Here is an 18,733-nt window from a genome sequence, read left to right on the forward strand (position 1 = left end):
TGAAGATCCTCCTGATCCACCTATTAAACTAAAGATTGGCCTTGTAACCAAGAACACAGTGAGCTTGACATGGAAACCGCCAAAGAATGATGGTGGAGCTCCTGTTACACATTATAATGTTGAATGTCTCCGCTGGGATCGTACTGGAGAAGTGAAAGAGACTTGGAAGCAATGCAACAGACGTGACGTGGAAGAAACAAAGTTTACTGTTGAGGATCTTGTAGAAGGTGGAGAATACGAATTCAGAGTCAAAGCTGTAAATATAGCAGGTCCTAGTAGGCCTTCAGCCACTGTTGGCCCACTTGTTGTCAAAGACCAGACATGTAAGTACTAACTGATACCAGTAAATACAAATTCCATTTTAAAATTATGAAGTATTTTTGTATGTTAATTTTTTCAATATTTCATTATAGGCCCACCATCTATTGAACTCAAAGAATTTATGGAAGTTGGAGAAGGAACAGATGTTAACATTGTGGCCAAGATAAAGGGTGTACCCTTCCCCACATTAACATGGCTAAAAGCTTCTCCAAAGAAGCCAGATGACAAAACACCAGTGCTGTATGATCAACATGTCAACAAGATCGTTGGTGAAGATACTTGCACTTTATTGATTCAACAGTCTCGCAGAAGTGATACAGGCTTATATACTATAACAGCTGTAAATAATCTGGGAACTGCTTCAAAGGAGATGAGACTAAATGTTCTGGGTAGATATCAAGACCTCTTATGCATTGCATAAATTGATAGCATTCATGTGATACTTTATTTTAATAGCATTTGAATTAATTCTTCTTTATAAAAATGTATCTTTTAGGTCGTCCTGGACCTCCAGTGGGACCTATTAAATTTGAATCCATTTTGGCTGATAAAATGACAATATCATGGCTTCCTCCATTAGATGATGGTGGTTCTAAGATTACAAACTATGTTATAGAGAAAAAAGAAGCGAATAGGAGGACATGGGTACCTGTTACTAATGAGCCTAAGGAATGTTTATTCACTGTTCCCAAGTTGATGGAAGGCCATGAGTATGTGTTCCGCATTATGGCACAAAACAAATATGGAATTGGAGAACCTTTGGATAGTGAACCAGAAACAGCACGAAACCTTTTCAGTAAGTAGGAATATGCTTTTAGATTATGTCAGTTGTTTTCATTCACTGATATGTGTACGGCATCTGTTAAATACCACTACTACTCTGCTCTCTTCACATAAGTAAATTTTCTAGAATAGCTTGAAGAGTTTTAGCATTAGTAGTTAGCTCTTAAAAGCATGGGTAGTACTTAAAAATACTTTTCTCCCTCCTTATTATATATTACAATACAACCTCAAGCTTTTTTGAGGTTTAAATATACGAATAAGGGTTTATGTGAAAAGATTCAGGTCATTCTCTTGTATTTGAGACATTATTGACCTCACAGATCAGGAAGAGTCAATTTCCTGCCTTCAGTTTTGAAAAAGAAATTAGATAGAGTAGCTCAGATGTAGAAGGAATGTTAGGCTGGCAAGAGAAAATCGTTCTTAAAACATCCAAGGTTAGGCTGGGCACTGAAATGAGGTACTGATCCAGGAAGACAAGAAAAACTCATTTTTGACAACTGTTATTTGAAGGAAAGATATTTTACGTTTCACAGAAGTATATGTACCTGAATAGGGATGGGAAGGTCACTGAGGGAAGGAGTCTCATCCAGATAGGTAACTACCTAATGCAGCTGTGACCATGTGAGTGCATAGCTCTGTTTTGCACTCTAGCTATGTCCATCTTCCTTTAGCTTTTTTTTTTACAAGCTACGTGTGAATTTTTCCCCCCAGCTGTTCCTGGACCTTGTGACAAGCCAACAGTTAGCAGTATAACACGTGACTCAATGACTGTAAACTGGGAAGAACCAGAACATGATGGTGGCTCTCCTATTACTGGTTACTGGTTGGAGCGCAAAGAGACTACCGGAAAGAGATGGACCAGGGTTAACCGTGATCCTATCAAACCTATGACACTGGGGGTTTCATACAAAGTTACAGGTCTTATTGAAGGCTCTGAATATCAGTTCCGTGTTTCAGCTATCAACGCAGCTGGTGTTGGTCCACCAAGCATGCCATCTGATCCAGCAATTGCTAGAGATCCTATTGGTAAATATTTTAGATTCCTATTTTATGAATTTGAAAATATTCAGATAAGAACATAGAATATATTGTTATGCTGTAATGGTATGATGATATTTTTCAGCCCCACCAGGCCCTCCTATTCCAAAAGTTACTGATTGGACAAAGTCTTCTGTAGACTTGGAGTGGACTCCACCGCTCAAGGATGGTGGTTCTAGGATCACTGGCTACATTGTTGAGTATAAAGAGGAAGGAAAGGAAGAATGGGAACGGGTAGGTGGAAAACTATTACAGAATCTGTATTTCTTCTCTCTGTGTGTCTGTCAAAAGAAATTGCTCCAGAAAAAATATTTTTTACAAATTTTCACTACACATGTTATTTTCTAAAAGTTCATATTTTTGCACCATAATTATCTTCAGATGTTTAGAATATAAGACCAAATGTAAAAGTCAGTAATTGCCCCTCCACAACATCAAGTTAACTTTGCAGTTTCGTAAACTTAGAATTTTTAAATTTCTGTTTAAAGATGTGAGAAAATATGTAGGTAATTTGTCATAAAAGAACAGAAGACAAGACCAAGTTAGAACTGGCACAGAAGTATGTATTGAAGTAAAAAAACAGTAAATAAGTAAGTATTGAAAATTTTTTTTCAATAATGCATTACTGAAAATTTAATTGATGCATACCTTGGCTATGTTTTGTATCTCCATAAACATTTGGGTGCATTTTAAGTAATACCTAAATTTCCTGCACTGTTTCTAGGTAAACAGGCTTCATATTGTGTTTTAAAAAGAACAAAGAACTCCTTTTTTTTGCCACTCTCCCTTATATGGGTTTATTTGTCCAATAATACATGTAATTCTTCTGAGATCACAGACTATTGTAATTGCTGTAACATCCTTGTCTGTTACAATTATCAAAAAGGTGAATCTTCAGAATAGCTTGTATGTCCATGTCCTGTATTTCTTTACACAGATTCTGAAAAATTCTATGTGAGCTATATCCGTGTATGCTTAAGACTCTCTTGTGCTTGTAAATCTGAAACAACATCTGATTTAAAATTTGTTTCAAACTTCACAAAGAAATTGATGATACCTTGATGTTAGCTGATGTTATAATATTTTTTTCCAGGTAAAAGATAAAGAAATTAGAGGAACCAAGTTCGTTGTGGCAGGATTAAAAGAAGGATGTTTTTACAAATTTCGAGTTAGAGCAGTGAATGCTGCTGGCATTGGAGAGCCTGGAGAAGTTACAGACATTATTGAAATGAAGGACAGAATTGGTATTTATCATTTACATTTACATTTTTAGTACCTCTAAGTCAAAGAGAGAAAAAAAAATCATTGAATTTTTTTGTTCACCTCCCACAGTGGCTCCTGATATTAATTTGGATGCAAGTGTCAGGGACAGAATTGTTGTTCATGCTGGAGGAGTAATTCGGATCATAGCATATGTCTCAGGAAAACCAGCTCCAACAGTGACTTGGAGCAGGGATGACCACGCTTTACCAGAAGAAGCTAGAATTGAAGAAACAGCTATTAGTTCTTCTTTGGTCATCAAGAATTGCAGAAGGAGCCATCAGGGTATATACACTCTTCTTGCTAAAAATGCCGGTGGTGAGCGGAAGAAGACTATTATCGTTGATGTGCTAGGTAAATAGCAACTTCAGTCCTTGTGAACAAGTAAAATTTCATAACATTCAGCATGTATACTTAAATACTTCATTTCTTCTTTGCCTTCAGATGTGCCAGGCCCAGTTGGAATGCCATTCCTTACTGAGAACCTAACCAGTGACTCCTGTAAATTGACATGGTTTGCTCCAGAAGATGATGGTGGTTCTCCTATTACCAACTATATAATTGAAAAACGTGAATCTGACCATAGAGCTTGGACTCCAGTAACCTGCACAGTAACAAGACAGAATGCTACTGTTCAGGGACTCACTGAAGGGAAAGCCTACTTTTTCCGAATTGCAGCTGAGAATATAATTGGCATGGGTCCATTCACAGAGACAACAAAAGAGATTGTCATTAGAGATCCAATAAGTAAGTATATTTTCAGGTTTGGATTACTGTCATATGAGATGAATATGCAGAAAAATGCATTTACCATATTTTTTTTGTTTATTCACAGCTGTTCCTGACCGTCCAGAAGACCTGGAAGTAAAAGCAGTTACCAAGAACTCTGTTACATTAACTTGGAACCCTCCAAAATATAATGGAGGCTCAGATATCACTATGTACGTTCTAGAGAGCCGTCTCATTGGAAAAGAGAAATTCCACAAAGTTACAAAGGAGAAAATGCTTGATAGGAAATACACTGTAGAAGGCTTGAAAGAGGGTGACACCTATGAGTATCGTGTGAGTGCTTGCAATATTGTGGGGCAAGGCAAGCCATCATTTTGCACAAAACCAATCACATGCAAAGATGAAATTGGTATGTATTTTTTTCGTATTTCTTTTGAAAACTGTGATTACATTTACTGATTTCTTACTTTTTCTTATTAATATTGTTGACATTTGTGGGCATTGTGGTTTTTAATATCGTCTTTCAGCTCCTCCATCACTTGACCTTGACTTTAGAGACAAGCTTATTGTTCGGGTTGGTGAAGCTTTCAGCCTGACTGGACGTTACTCAGGCAAGCCTGCACCAAAGGTTACTTGGCTAAAAGATGATATTGTTGTGAAAGAAGATGATCGTACAAAGATCAAGACAACTCCTACAACTCTTTGCTTGGGGGTACTAAAATCTGTCCGTGAAGACTCAGGCAAATATTGTGTTACTGTAGAGAACAGCACAGGATCAAGAAAAGGATTTTGTCAAGTTAATGTTGTTGGTAGGTTTTACTGAACAACAGTATTGTCTGCGATTTTTAGTAGTGACTATAATTCATTGAATTATATAAAATGTAAATATTAAAATGTGTTCTTTATTACAATAATTTGATTTACTGCATTCTCATTTATACTGAAATACTATTTATAAATTTTGAGTACATAGTTAACTCTGGCTTAGTTTATTCAGCATGAATAATTTAATGTCTCTACATGCATTTAGAGAATGTCAACACTGTAGAAAATGTCAATCACCAAATACCTTATAAGCATTAAGGAATTAAGTCCAGTAAGTCAAACATGTATTAAAGAGGAATAGTCTTGAGGTCTTGATTCCTTATTAAAACTGTGATGTCAGTTTTCTAATTTCATAATATATTTACTGTATTGACACTGTTTAGTCTATGTCATTATGTGAAGTGCATATAAAAGCATGGGCATGCTTTATTTTTTCTTAAACAGATCGCCCATCACCTCCAGTAGGCCCAGTTATATTTGATGAAGTTCATAAAGATCATATGGTTGTTTCCTGGAAACCTCCATTAGATGATGGAGGCAGTGAAATTACAAATTACATTATTGAGAAGAAGGATGCACACAGAGATGTGTGGATGCCAGTTACATCTGCCACAGTTAAGACAACATGCAAAATTCCTAAGCTGCTTGAAGGAAGAGAATATCAAGTTCGAATTTATGCTGAAAATCTTTATGGCATAAGTGATCCTCTCGTCTCTGATGAGATGAAAGCCAGGGACCGTTTCCGTATGTTATTCATTTGCAATCTTATTTTGATACTTTAATCTTTACTCTGTTTGTAGTGGTTATAAACTCTTTTTTTTTTCCCCAGGTGTTCCTGATGCACCTGAACAACCAATCATTAAGGATGTTACCAAAGACTCTGCAGTAGTGGTTTGGAACAAACCATATGATGGAGGCAAGCCAATAACAAACTATATTGTAGAAAAGAAGGAAACAATGGCTACAAGATGGGTCAGAGTTACCAAAGACCCGATTTTCCCCAGTACTCAGTTCAAAGTACCTGACCTCCTTGAAGGCTGTCAATATGAATTCCGTGTTTCAGCAGAAAATGAAATTGGCGTTGGTGATCCTAGTCCACCATCAAAGCCAATTTTTGCTAGAGATCCGATTGGTAAAGTATTAAATTTCATTTCTCATTGAAATTTTAATGCACTTTTCATTTCAGTTAGAAAATCATTTTAATAGTTTCCTTTTATTCCCATTTCTTTCTTTTTTTGCTTTTTTAACAGCAAAACCAAGTCCACCTGTTAATCCGGAAGCAGTAGATAAAACTAAAAATTCAGTTGATTTATCTTGGCAACCACCACGCCATGATGGTAATGGAAAGATAATTGGCTACCTTGTTGAGTATCAGAAAGTTGGAGATGAAGAATGGAAAAAGGCCAATCTTACAGCAGATTCTTGTCCTGAAACAAAATACAAAGTCACTGGCCTTACTGAGGGTTTGACCTATAAGTTCAGAGTCAAGGCAGTGAATGCAGCAGGTGAATCTGAACCAGCCTATGTTCCTGATCCAGTAGAAGTAAAGGACAGACTTGGTGAGTTTAATAAAATCAGATAAGTTTTACCTAAGAAGGCATTTTTTTTCCTCATTTTCTAAAAACATACCATTTTGATTTCAGAACCTCCTGAGCTGATACTTGATGCTAATATGGCCCGAGAACAGCACGTAAAAGCTGGAGATACCCTGAGACTTAGTGCTGTTATTAAAGGTGTTCCATTCCCAAAAGTTTCTTGGAAGAAAGAAGATCATGAGGTCTCACCCAAAGCTGATATTGAGGTTACAGGAGTTGGCAGTAAGCTTGAAATTCGTAACACTGTCCATGAAGATGGTGGAATTTACTCGCTGACAGTTGAAAATCCAGCTGGTTCAAAGACTGTTTCAGTAAAAGTTGTGGTCTTAGGTAATCTTTTGATGTTCCTTTTATGCTGCATGTTTTTAGTCTATAATTAGAGATTAAGAAATAAAGGAATGTCTGGAAAATATCAATAAACCGAGTTAAAAGAAATACACAGTAGAAAAAGGACTAAAATTAACAAGAAATATATTCATTTCTCTTGAAATTTACTAAGTTTTGTAAAAAATGCTTCGGTTATCAAATAAATAACAGATTCAATTTTTGTCAATATTAGATAAGCCTGGTCCACCCAGAAATCTGCAAATCAGTGAAGTTAGAAGTGATTCTTGCTATCTCACTTGGATGGAACCAGAAGATGATGGTGGCTCTGTCATTACCAACTATGTGGTGGAAAGGAAAGATGTAGCTTCTGCACAGTGGGTAGCCGTCTCATCATCTTCCAAGAAACGCAGTCACATGGCTAAATATCTGATAGAAGGCACTCAGTATCTCTTTCGAGTTGCAGCTGAGAATCAGTTTGGTAGAGGTCCATATGTGGAAACACTCAAGCCTATTAAAGCAATAGATCCACTGCGTAAGTGTTTTTCAGTTATATGATTTGTTTTGTTCATGTTGTTCTTGATAATTTTTGAGATTATCTTGTTGGTACTAATGTGAACATGGTACACTGCTACCATAGATTGGCCATGCCAGTAACCTTTTTTTATTATTATTTTAAAAGATCCTCCAGGGCCACCAAAGAATCTGCATCATGTAGATGTTGACAAGACTGAAGTTTCCCTTGTTTGGAATCGACCAGATCGTGATGGTGGTGCTGAGATAACTGGATATTTGGTGGAATATCAGGAAGATGGTGCAGATGAGTGGACAAAGTTCCAGACAGTCCCTATGCTAGACTGTGTTGTTACAGGCCTACAAAAAGGAAAAATATACAAATTCCGTGTGAAAGCTCAGAATATTGTTGGTCTTAGCCTTCCAGATACAACTATACCAATAGAGTGTCAAGAAAAACTAGGTAGTGTTTAGTTTTTCATGTTGTTTCACTGATTCTTTCTCTTTAAGCATTTCCCTTGAAAAAGTAATTTCTATTTTTCTCTAATTTCAGTACCTCCATCTGTGGAACTAGATGTGAAGTTAATTGAAGGTCTTGTTGTCAAAGCTGGCACCACAGTGAGACTTCCTGCGATTATGAGAGGTGTGCCAGTTCCCACTGCAAAATGGGTTACTGATGGCATTGAAATTAAACCAGACGGCAGACACAAGATTGAGACTGACAATTATTCAACTGTACTTACCATCAAAGACTGTATAAGAAAAGATACAGGAGAATATCTACTCACAGTATCTAATGCAGCTGGCAGCAAAACTGTTGCTCTACATCTTACAGTTTTGGATGTTCCTGGCCCACCAACTGGTCCTATTAATATTCTTGAAGTAACACCAGAACATATGGTTATTTCTTGGCGCCCTCCTAAAGATGATGGTGGGAGTCCTATAATAAATTATATTGTTGAGAAGCGTCAATCAAAGAAAGAAACTTGGGGAGTGGTTAGCTCTGGAACAAGTCACACAAAAATTAAGATTCCACGACTGCAGAAAGGCTGTGAATATATTTTCCGTGTTCGGGCAGAAAATAAGATAGGCATTGGCGCACCCCTTGATTCAGAACCAACAGTCGCTAAACATATGTTTGATCCACCATCCCCACCTGGTAAACCCACTGTTTATGATATTACAGAAAGTGCTGCAACAGTGTCTTGGACCCTACCAAAATCTGATGGTGGAACTCCAATAACTGGTTATATACTTGAACGTCGGGAAGCATCTGGTAAATGGGTGCGTGTCAATAAGTCACCAATACTTGATATGAAATACAGAGTCACTGGTCTTTTTGAAGGCAACACATATGAATTCAGAGTTTTTGCAGAAAACATGGTTGGCTTAAGCAAACCATCGCCAAGCTCTGATCCAATAAAAGCGTCACGTCCTATCACTCCTCCTGGACCACCTATAAATCCAAAATTAAAAGACAAAACCAAAGAAACGGCTGATCTTGTGTGGACAAAGCCCCTCAAAGATGGTGGCAGCCCGATTCTGGGATACGTTGTGGAATGTCAGAAAACTGGAACTACGCAGTGGAATAGGATTAATAAGGATGAACTCATTAGACAGTGTGCTTTCAGAGTACCTGGGCTAATAGAAGGAAATGAATATAAATTCCGAATAAAAGCTGTCAACATTGTGGGAGAGGGAGAACCAAGAGAACTGGCAGAAACTGTACTTGCAAAGGATATTCTTTCTCCTCCAGAAGTAAGCCTAGATGTGACCTGTCGAGACTTAATTACTGTCCGAGTAGGCCAAACAATCCGTATTACTGGTAAAGTAAAAGGCAGGCCAGATCCTGACATAACATGGTCTAAAGATGGCAAAGTACTAGTCCAAGAAAAGCGTGTTGAAATACTCCATGATCTACCTAATGTTGAACTGCAAGTGAAAGAAGCCAAAAGATCTGATCATGGCAAATATATAATAGCAGCTAAGAACAGCTGTGGACATGCTCAAGCTTTTGCTGTTGTTAATGTACTTGACAGACCTGGACCATGTCAGAACCTGAAAATAAGCTATGTCACAAAAGATTCTTGTATGATCGCTTGGGAGAGTCCAGTGGATAATGGTGGCTCTGAAATTACAAATTACATAGTAGAGTACCGTCAACCAAGCCAGAGGGGATGGTCAATTGTCTCCTCTGATATTACTAAACGGTTAGTAAAGGCAAATCTTATAGAGAACCGTGAATACTTCTTCAGAGTTTGTGCAGAAAACAAAATAGGTCCAGGTCCTTGCATTGAGACCAAGACTCCCATCCTTGCTATCAATCCTATTGACAAGCCTGGACCGCCAGAAAATCTTCACATTGCAGAGAAAGGAAAGACATTTGTATATCTGAAATGGAGAAGGCCAGATTATGATGGTGGAAGTCCCAATTTAAGTTATCATGTTGAGAGAAAACTGAAAGATTCAGATGAATGGGAAAGGGTTCATAAAGGCAGCATTAAGGAAACACACTACATGGTAGATAAATGTGTTGAAAATAAGATTTACCAATTCCGAGTTCAAACCAAGAATGAGGCAGGTGAAAGTGACTGGGTGAGAACAGCTGAAGTTGTTGTGAAGGAAGATCTGCAGAAACCAGTGCTAGACTTGAAGTTAAGTGGGGTGCTAACTGTGAAAGCAGGTGACACAATTAGAATTGAGGCTGGAGTCAGAGGAAAACCACAGCCTGAAGTTGTATGGACAAAAGACAAAGATGCCACAGATCTAACCAGATCTCCAAGAGTCAGTATTGAAACAACTTCTGACACATCTAAGTTTGTTCTCACAAAATCAAGGCGTAGTGATGGTGGGAAATATGTGATCACTGCAACTAACACAGCTGGTAGTTTCGTAGCATATGCTACTGTTATTGTCTTGGATAAACCAGGTCCTGTAAGAAACTTGAAAGTCACTGACATTTCAAGTGATAGATGTACTGTTACCTGGGACCCTCCAGAAGATGATGGTGGTTGTGAAATACAGAACTACATCCTGGAAAAATGTGAAAGCAAGCGTATGGTTTGGTCTACATACTCTTCCTCTGTCCTAGCAAACTATGCAAATGTGACACGCCTCATTGAAGGTAATGAATATATATTCAGAGTTCGTGCAGAGAATAAAATGGGCACTGGACCACCAACAGAAACACACCCAATTATTGCAAAAACAAAATATGATAGACCTGGACGCCCTGATCCTCCAGATGTCACAAGAGTTAGCAAAGAAGAGATGACTGTGGTTTGGAATCCACCAGAATATGATGGTGGCAAGTCAATTACAGGATACATTTTAGAGAAGAAAGAGAAACGATCACTAAGATGGGTTCCTGTTACTAAGACTGCAATCCCAGAGAGACGCAAGAAGGTTACTAATCTCATCCCTGGTCATGAATATCAGTTCCGCGTTAGTGCTGAAAATGAAGTCGGACTTGGAGAACCAAGCTTGCCATCAAGACCTGTGGTAGCAAAAGACCCAATAGGTATCATACCACTGTATTCTACTGTATTTTGTTTTAATGTTAACATAACAGATTGCTAAATTGCACAACTGTGTTCTTATGCGCAATTTTTATTGTCTTTCAGAACCACCTGGTCCTCCCACAAACTTGAGAGTGGTTGATAGCACAAAGAGTTCCATAACCCTTGGCTGGGGAAAACCAGTGTATGATGGTGGTGCTCCAATTATTGGATATGTTGTGGAAATTAGACCGAAAATTGAGGGTGCTGATCCTGAAGCAGGATGGAAACGATGCAATGTTGCTGCCCAAGTTATTCATACAGAATTTACAGCCACCAGCCTGGATGAGAACCAATTATATGAGTTCAGAGTTTCTGCCCAAAACCAGGTTGGCCTTGGCCGACCAGCTGAACTGAAAGAAGCTGTGTCTCCCAAAGAAATACTTGGTGAGTTTTTCCATCCTCTTTATGAATATTTACATATAATCTTTATTTGCTCTGGTTTTATTTTATTTCATGTGCTAAACTTTGCATTTTATTTCTTTAATTTTGTCTTTCAGAACCTCCTGAGATTGAGTTGGATGCAAGCATGAGAAAGTTAGTCACAGTCAGGGCAGGATGCCCTATTAGACTTTTTGCCATTGTTAGGGGTCGCCCAGCACCAAAAGTCACCTGGAGGAGAATGGGTGTTGATAATGTTATCAGAAAAGGACAAGTTGATCTGGTTGACACTATGGCCTTCTGTGTCATTCCCAATTCAACACGTGATGACTCAGGCAAATATTCATTGACACTTGTTAATATAGCTGGAGAAAAGGCTGTATTTGTGAACGTCAGAGTCCTGGGTAAGTAATGAGAGAAATACCTGTAGACAATTTTTTAACTATATTGAATGTTCATTGTGGGAATTTTTATGACCCCTAAGTGCTACAATTTTTGAGCAAAACTGTATCAGCTAACACTAACTCCCCCTGTACAGGAAGCTGTTAGCCCCCTTTAATTTTAACTTATTAAAGAAGAAAAGACTAACATAAATTGAAATTTCTGTATAGATACTCCTGGACCTGTGTCGGACTTCAAGGTTTCAGATGTCACCAAGATGTCATGCCATCTTTCATGGGCACCTCCAGAGAATGATGGTGGTAGCCCAGTGACGCATTACATCCTGCAGAAACGTGAGGCTGACAGGAAGACCTGGGGAACAGTCACTGCAGAACTAAAGAAAACTAGTTTCCAAATAGCTAACCTTGTACCTGGAAATGAGTATTTCTTTAGAGTAGCAGCAGTAAATGAATATGGATCAGGTGTTCCAAGTGACATACCAAAACCAGTTCTAGCAACAGATCCCCTAAGTAAGTATGCCTTTTGCACATTTTATGTTTTTTCTCTAATTTTAGTAAGATTTTGCATTTTTTGAAAGTTGGCGTTTCTAAACTGGACAATGCTACTAACTATTCAATGATAAATATTTGTGTGTCAGTTTCTTTCAAATAATACAATCTATGAATATAGTACCTTTGCAATTATTAAGAATTTTGCTCTTTTCCATATTGTCCTTGTTGAGTTAGCATGGATAGCATCCAATAATTCAACAAGTATTCAATAGTCAGAAAATATTGGAAATTCATTGTTTAATGTGTTTCTTTTTTTTTTCCCCTGAAAGGTGAACCTGATCCACCAAGAAAACTTGAAGTTACTGAAATTACGAAGAATAGTGCTACTTTAGGCTGGCTGCCACCACTGCGTGATGGAGGCTCTAAAGTTGATGGGTACATTGTTAGCTACAAAGAAGATGACCAACCAGCCGATCGCTGGACAGAATATTCAGTTGTTAAAGATCTCTCCATTGTTGTAGCTGGTCTGAAAGAGGGAAAGAAGTACAAGTTTAGAGTGGCAGCTAGAAATGCTGTAGGAGTAAGTTTGCCAAGAGAAACTGAAGGAGTATTTGAAATTAAAGAACAACTCAGTAAGTAACAATTTAAATACTACCTATGTTGCAATATTCTGCTTTAATAATGAAATTAGCAAGAATTCTAGTTCTTTGAGTGAGTCCAAGAAAGACATATGTTTTATGAAGTCATCTGGAGGATTATGGCTAACTGTATTGAATATTTTGACAGGTCAGAAAGGATGAGAGTTGACCACTAATTCAGAATTATTAAAGAATTTTGCAGATATCGTTTCAGTTGGAACCAGAAGATAGGAACTAAGGAGAAATAATACATACCTTCAATGAACTTAAAATGAAAAAGTTTCAGAGTGGTAGTTTGAGAGATAAATGGAGCCAAAAGTGGGAGCTGTTTTAAGATAAGAGAAAAGAAGTTGTTTATATTGTAGAGTGGCTGAGACTGTATAGCGAAAGGCAGGGAGGACAGGTTGGCCTAATTAAGGTGGTAGGGTCCCTGAAGCACAGGAAGACATAGGGGTAAGGGGCAGATGAGAAGAACCTTCTTCATTTGTGACATGGAAAGAGGAAGAGAGAGGTACAGGAGCAAAAGAGAATGAAAACTAGCCAATGGCAGGAAGAAAAGTACACCAAACATACTGCCAGCTTTCTTTTGAAAGAAATTGGAAAGATTTTGTGCAAAAGAAGAAGTAGGAGAAGGGGCTCTACTTGAAGAATAATTCAGGAGTATAAAAAGATTGACTGTGGAAATGGGTTTAGTTCAGCGAGAACTTCAGTCTTTCTTTTCTCCTCCTTCATGTCTGTCTTGTAGAAAGTCAGTAATAAGTGAGCAGCAACAAGTTCCAGATATAAAGGGGAATTATGTGTCATACATTCATAATGCACAAGTCTCTACATAAACATGTGAGAAGGCAATCCAAACTCACAAATATTCTCTTATAAACTGTACAAGAATGTAAATGTAAGACTGGACTAGATATTGCCCACTGCAGAATCTCTGGTTGTTCATAAGTGGAACCTAAATTAAAAATTATCAAGTCATTCCTACCGGTGATTTCACTTGAGAGAGAAGCAGAGAACTTTCACATGAAAACATAAGAAAAAGTAAATTAATATGTCACAGAAGTTGAATTTATATGTCTGTGTGTGATTTTTTTTCAGTCCCACCTAAGATTCTGATGCCTGATCATATTCACATTAAAGCTGGAAAGAAACTGAGAATTGAAGCTCATGTATATGGGAAGCCTCAGCCAGTCTGTAAATGGTTGAAAGGAGATCAAGATGTAGTTACATCCAGTCGCCTTGCTGTGTATAAAGCAGAAAAGTCTTCTGTTCTTATTATTAAGGATGTGACTAGAAAAGATTCTGATTTTTACACTCTTACTGCAGAAAATAGCTCTGGTACTGACAGTCAGAAAATCAGAGTGATAGTCATGGGTATGTTCCATTTGATTATTTTTAAACCCAGCTTTATACAAAACTAATTTTAGTATATTCCAGTGGTTGCCATTTTCTTTCATCCTTTTTTTCTTAATATACTTTTTTTGTGCAGATAAACCAGGTCCACCACAGCCTCCGTTTGATATTTCTGAAATAGATGCTGATGCTTGCACTCTTGCATGGCATATACCTCTTGAAGATGGTGGCAGTAACATTACAAACTATGTAGTTGAGAAATGTGATGTAAGCCGAGGAGACTGGGTAACAGCTTTAGCTTCTGTCACGAAGACAAGCTGCAGAATTGGAAAACTGATTCCTGGAGAAGAGTATATGTTCCGCGTTCGTGCTGAAAATCGTTTTGGGATTTCTGAGCCGCTTACTTCTGGCAAGATGATTGCAAGGTTCCCGTTTGGTATGTCAGTTTTTGATAGCAGCATTTCTCTTTTTAGTCCTCCTAGTAAGAAAGCATGTGATTGATATCCATCTTTGTATTTCTTTCTAGATGTTCCTAGTGAACCAAAGAATGCACGTATTACCAAGGTCAATAAGGACTGCATTTTTGTTGCCTGGGATAAACCTGATAGTGATGGAGGCAGTCCAATCACTGGTTATCTCATTGAGCGCAAAGAAAGGAACAGTTTACTGTGGGTGAAAGCTAATGACACAGCTGTGCGCTCCACAGAATACCCTTGTGTGGGGCTCATCGAAGGTCTTGAGTACACTTTCAGAATTTATGCATTGAACAGAGCTGGAGCAAGTAAACCTAGTAAACCAACTGAGTTTGTCACAGCAAGAGCACCAGTTGGTAAGCCAAACATACCAATAATTTGCAACAGACTACTATTTTTATGGTCATTTTCAATATATCTGCAACTCTTTATGACCTTCAGTTTGCCCTTATGTTTATATTTTCATGTTTACTGTGCGTGCACTGTGAGTGCACTGTGTGGGTATGTTGTAAAAAGGATCCAGCGCTATTAAAGCCATTTTTTAATATGTTAGCTTTTTTGACAAAACAGACTATAACATGATCTTATTCACCTTAGATCCCCCTGGAAAACCTGAAGTTATTGATGTTACTAAGAGTACTGTATCACTGGTATGGACAAGACCAAAGCATGATGGTGGTAGCAAACTTATTGGCTACTTTGTTGAAGCTTGCAAATTACCTGGTGAAAAGTGGGTTCGGTGCAATACAACTCCACATCAAATACCCCTAGAAGAGTACACTGCTACTGATTTAGAAGAAAATGCTCAATATCAATTTAGAGCAATTGCCAAGACAGCAGTTAACATTAGCCGACCTTCAGAACCTTCTGATCCAGTGACCATTCATCCAGAAAATGGTAAGAAATATAAAAGCATTTGAGAACTCTGATAAGAGTCTGTGCACATTGAACTAACACTCATGAAGAATGAGATGTTTATATCTTACTAGATTGATTAATCCTTGGGCTCTTTCTTTTCAGTTCCCCCCAGAATAGAGTTGGATCTGTCTATGCAATCACAGCTTACAGTAAAAGCTGGAACAAATGTGCGTCTGGAGGCAAAGGTATATGGCAAGCCGATGCCAACAATCACCTGGAAGAAAGAAGGAGAAGTTTTAAAGCCATCTGAAGGTGTTAAGATCACCACTAAGAGAAATCTTGCTACAGTTGAGTTGTTCAGCGTTAACAGGAAGCAAACAGGAGACTATACTATTACTGCTGAAAATGCAAGTGGATCAAAATCAGCAACCATTAAGCTTAAAGTACTTGGTAAGCTAAAGACTGTCTGTTAATAAATACATTTATAGTTAAATGATATAGCAAGAGATAGAGCTATAACAATGTGATGTTAATTCTTCTAGATAAGCCTGGTCCACCAGCCTCTGTTAAAATCAAACATATGTATGCAGATCGTGCAATGCTTTCTTGGGAGCCTCCTCTGGAAGATGGAGGTTCAGAAATTACTAACTATATTGTAGACAAGCGTGAAACAAGCAGACCAAACTGGGCCCAAGTCAGTGCCAATATACCCATTACAAGCTGCACAGTGGAGAAACTAATAGAAGGACATGAGTACCAGTTCCGCATATGCGCTGAAAACAAATATGGTGTTGGAGATCCTATCTTGACTGAACCAGCAGTTGCTAAGAATCCATATGGTAAGTGCTTTGTGGGGTAGCTTCATCGGTCACTGTTTTTTTGTGTACACTTATAAATGTGAACATAACTTTCAAATAAATCTTGACAGATGTACCTGGACCTTGTGACCCACCGATAATTAGCAATGTAACGAAAGACTTTATGACTGTTAGCTGGAAGCCACCAGCTAGTGATGGTGGATCCCCAATAACTGGTTATATACTTGAGAAGCGTGAAACTAAGGCTCTTAACTGGACCAAGGTAAACAGAAAGCCTGTCATTGAAAGAACTGTTAAGGCTACTGGACTCCAAGAAGGAACAGAATATGAGTTCCGGGTGATAGCGTTGAATAAGGCCGGACCTGGCAAGCCTAGCGCACCATCTAAAGCAGTATATGCTCGTGATCCTCAATGTAAGCTAAAAGTCTCAGATATTCTCCATAGTTATTTCAAAATACTTTTGTACAACATTTGGTAGATAACTTTATGTTATTTTAATTCTCAGATCCTCCTGGCCCACCTGCTTTCCCGAAAGTGGTTGATACTACTCGTAATTCGATAAGCCTGTCATGGAGCAAACCAGCATATGATGGAGGAAGCCCTATTATTGGTTATCTAGTGGAAGCAAAAAGAGCTGACACAGACAACTGGGTCAGATGCAATCTACCCAAGAACTTACAGGCTACACGATTTGTGGTAACAGGGCTGATAGAAGATACAGAGTACCAGTTCCGTGTTTATGCTGTCAATAAGATTGGATACAGTGATCCAAGTGATGTTCCTGATAAACACACTGCCAAAGACATTTTAAGTATGTTCACTGAAAACAAATTACCTTGTTGACTTTTGCTTTAATTCATGGGATGAGTTCCAAAGACAGGGTTTGTCACAGATCACAGAAGCAGATTAATTCGGAATGTGTCATTTCTGAAAAAATGTAGGCTAAAAGTGGCTAATTTGGAAGAGAATAGGGCAGTTAGGAACTGAGTAGAATCTGACTGGTGTCTGTTTTTTTCATTTGTATGCTAGATACTCTTCTGCCTCCTATTTTGGGTCTTCAAGAATTTTTTCTTTCTCTAATTCTAAAATTAGACTTTTCAGATCTCTCTTCTATTCTTAAAACTTTCAGTCTTCTTCATGTCTTCTAAATAATTTGAAGCCAAGATTACTATTCTAAGCATCTGTGTGGCACACTGTTTAATTGTATGACATTTATTCCTTAAGAGCCATGCTGGCTTCTGTATGCATTTTGCGCTATGTACAAAAGCATTGCTTCACAGAACTGTCTTGGTTCAAGATAAGCAGTACAGTCCAGGAGGCTTTGAAACTCCTTGAATTCTAGAGGAACTAGGAGACTTCTTCATATGATAAGTAATGTAAATGGTGGAAAAGGCAGAAAAAAAGGAAGTGAAATCAGTGCCAAAAAATGCCAAGTTTGCAAAAGATCTTGAAATGGGAGTCAGGACACTAACTCACTAACATCATCACAAACATGAGAACAAATTGGTTAATCTAGTGAAATGTCAGTAAAGAGGGACTTTTTGTCACAGTAACTTTAGTAATAGTCTTAAAGATGATGTTTTAATTGCATGGTTTTTGTTAAACACACAGTTCCTCCTGAAGGAGAACTTGATGCAGAACTAAGGAAAGTCCTTGTATTGCGTGCTGGAGTCACAATGAGACTTTATGTGCCAGTAAGAGGACGACCACCTCCAAAGATTACATGGTCTAAAGTGGGTGCCAACCTAAGAGATAGACAAGGATTAGACATCAAGTCAACTGATTTTGATACCTTCCTGCGTTGTGAAAATGTAAACAAATATGATGCTGGAAAATACGTTCTCAGTCTGGAGAACATCTGTGGCAAAAAGGCATACACCATTGTTGTAAAAGTACTTGGTAAGTGTCAGGGTTTCCCCCATTATAATATATTTGTTAACTTTTTAACTGATTTTTTTTGTATTTTGTTTACTAAATCAAATGTGGGGTTGTTGTGTTTGTCTAGATACTCCAGGCCCTCCAATTAACCTGATTGTAAAGGAAGCATCTAAGGATTCTGCCTTCATTACATGGGAACCTCCGCTAGTAGATGGTGGCAGTCCAATCACAAATTATGTCGTTGAAAAACGTGATGCAGAAAGAAAGTCATGGTCCACAGTAACAACAGAATGTCCAAAGACAAGCTGCAGGATAACTAACTTAGAAGAAGGCAAATCTTACTTCTTCAGGGTTTTTGCTGAAAATGAGTACGGTATTGGTGACCCCTGTGAAACTCGTGATGCTGTTAAAGCTTCTGGTAAGAAAAATGAATCCATTTCACCTATTTTGGTATTCAAATCATTTTTATTTTTAGCTTGAATGGACACTTACTATGCTT

At 38.0% G+C, this 18,733-nt stretch overlaps 1 protein-coding gene across 1 annotated transcript in view; it reads left to right on the plus strand.

Moving 5' to 3' along the window:
* The window catches only part of TTN (titin), a 244,573-nt gene that overhangs the window by 177,041 nt on the left and 48,799 nt on the right, over positions 1-18,733 (plus strand). Inside the window, exons 239-269 of the mRNA XM_050900483.1 lie at positions 6-323; positions 414-710; positions 818-1,117; positions 1,816-2,130; positions 2,228-2,376; positions 3,236-3,386; positions 3,475-3,756; positions 3,847-4,149; positions 4,238-4,540; positions 4,659-4,940; positions 5,401-5,700; positions 5,786-6,088; positions 6,207-6,515; positions 6,600-6,881; positions 7,111-7,410; positions 7,558-7,851; positions 7,942-10,908; positions 11,012-11,332; positions 11,446-11,730; positions 11,938-12,237; positions 12,549-12,851; positions 13,953-14,228; positions 14,344-14,643; positions 14,734-15,036; positions 15,278-15,577; positions 15,701-15,988; positions 16,081-16,377; positions 16,467-16,769; positions 16,862-17,167; positions 17,968-18,255; positions 18,362-18,652. Of these exons, the coding sequence (XP_050756440.1) occupies positions 6-323; positions 414-710; positions 818-1,117; positions 1,816-2,130; positions 2,228-2,376; positions 3,236-3,386; positions 3,475-3,756; positions 3,847-4,149; positions 4,238-4,540; positions 4,659-4,940; positions 5,401-5,700; positions 5,786-6,088; positions 6,207-6,515; positions 6,600-6,881; positions 7,111-7,410; positions 7,558-7,851; positions 7,942-10,908; positions 11,012-11,332; positions 11,446-11,730; positions 11,938-12,237; positions 12,549-12,851; positions 13,953-14,228; positions 14,344-14,643; positions 14,734-15,036; positions 15,278-15,577; positions 15,701-15,988; positions 16,081-16,377; positions 16,467-16,769; positions 16,862-17,167; positions 17,968-18,255; positions 18,362-18,652 (11,616 nt within the window). The remainder of the gene's footprint in view (positions 1-5; positions 324-413; positions 711-817; positions 1,118-1,815; positions 2,131-2,227; positions 2,377-3,235; positions 3,387-3,474; positions 3,757-3,846; positions 4,150-4,237; positions 4,541-4,658; positions 4,941-5,400; positions 5,701-5,785; positions 6,089-6,206; positions 6,516-6,599; positions 6,882-7,110; positions 7,411-7,557; positions 7,852-7,941; positions 10,909-11,011; positions 11,333-11,445; positions 11,731-11,937; positions 12,238-12,548; positions 12,852-13,952; positions 14,229-14,343; positions 14,644-14,733; positions 15,037-15,277; positions 15,578-15,700; positions 15,989-16,080; positions 16,378-16,466; positions 16,770-16,861; positions 17,168-17,967; positions 18,256-18,361; positions 18,653-18,733) is intronic.

Source organism: Gymnogyps californianus, chromosome 7, assembly GCF_018139145.2.
Source record: "Gymnogyps californianus isolate 813 chromosome 7, ASM1813914v2, whole genome shotgun sequence".
NCBI classification, from domain to species: domain Eukaryota; kingdom Metazoa; phylum Chordata; class Aves; order Accipitriformes; family Cathartidae; genus Gymnogyps; species Gymnogyps californianus.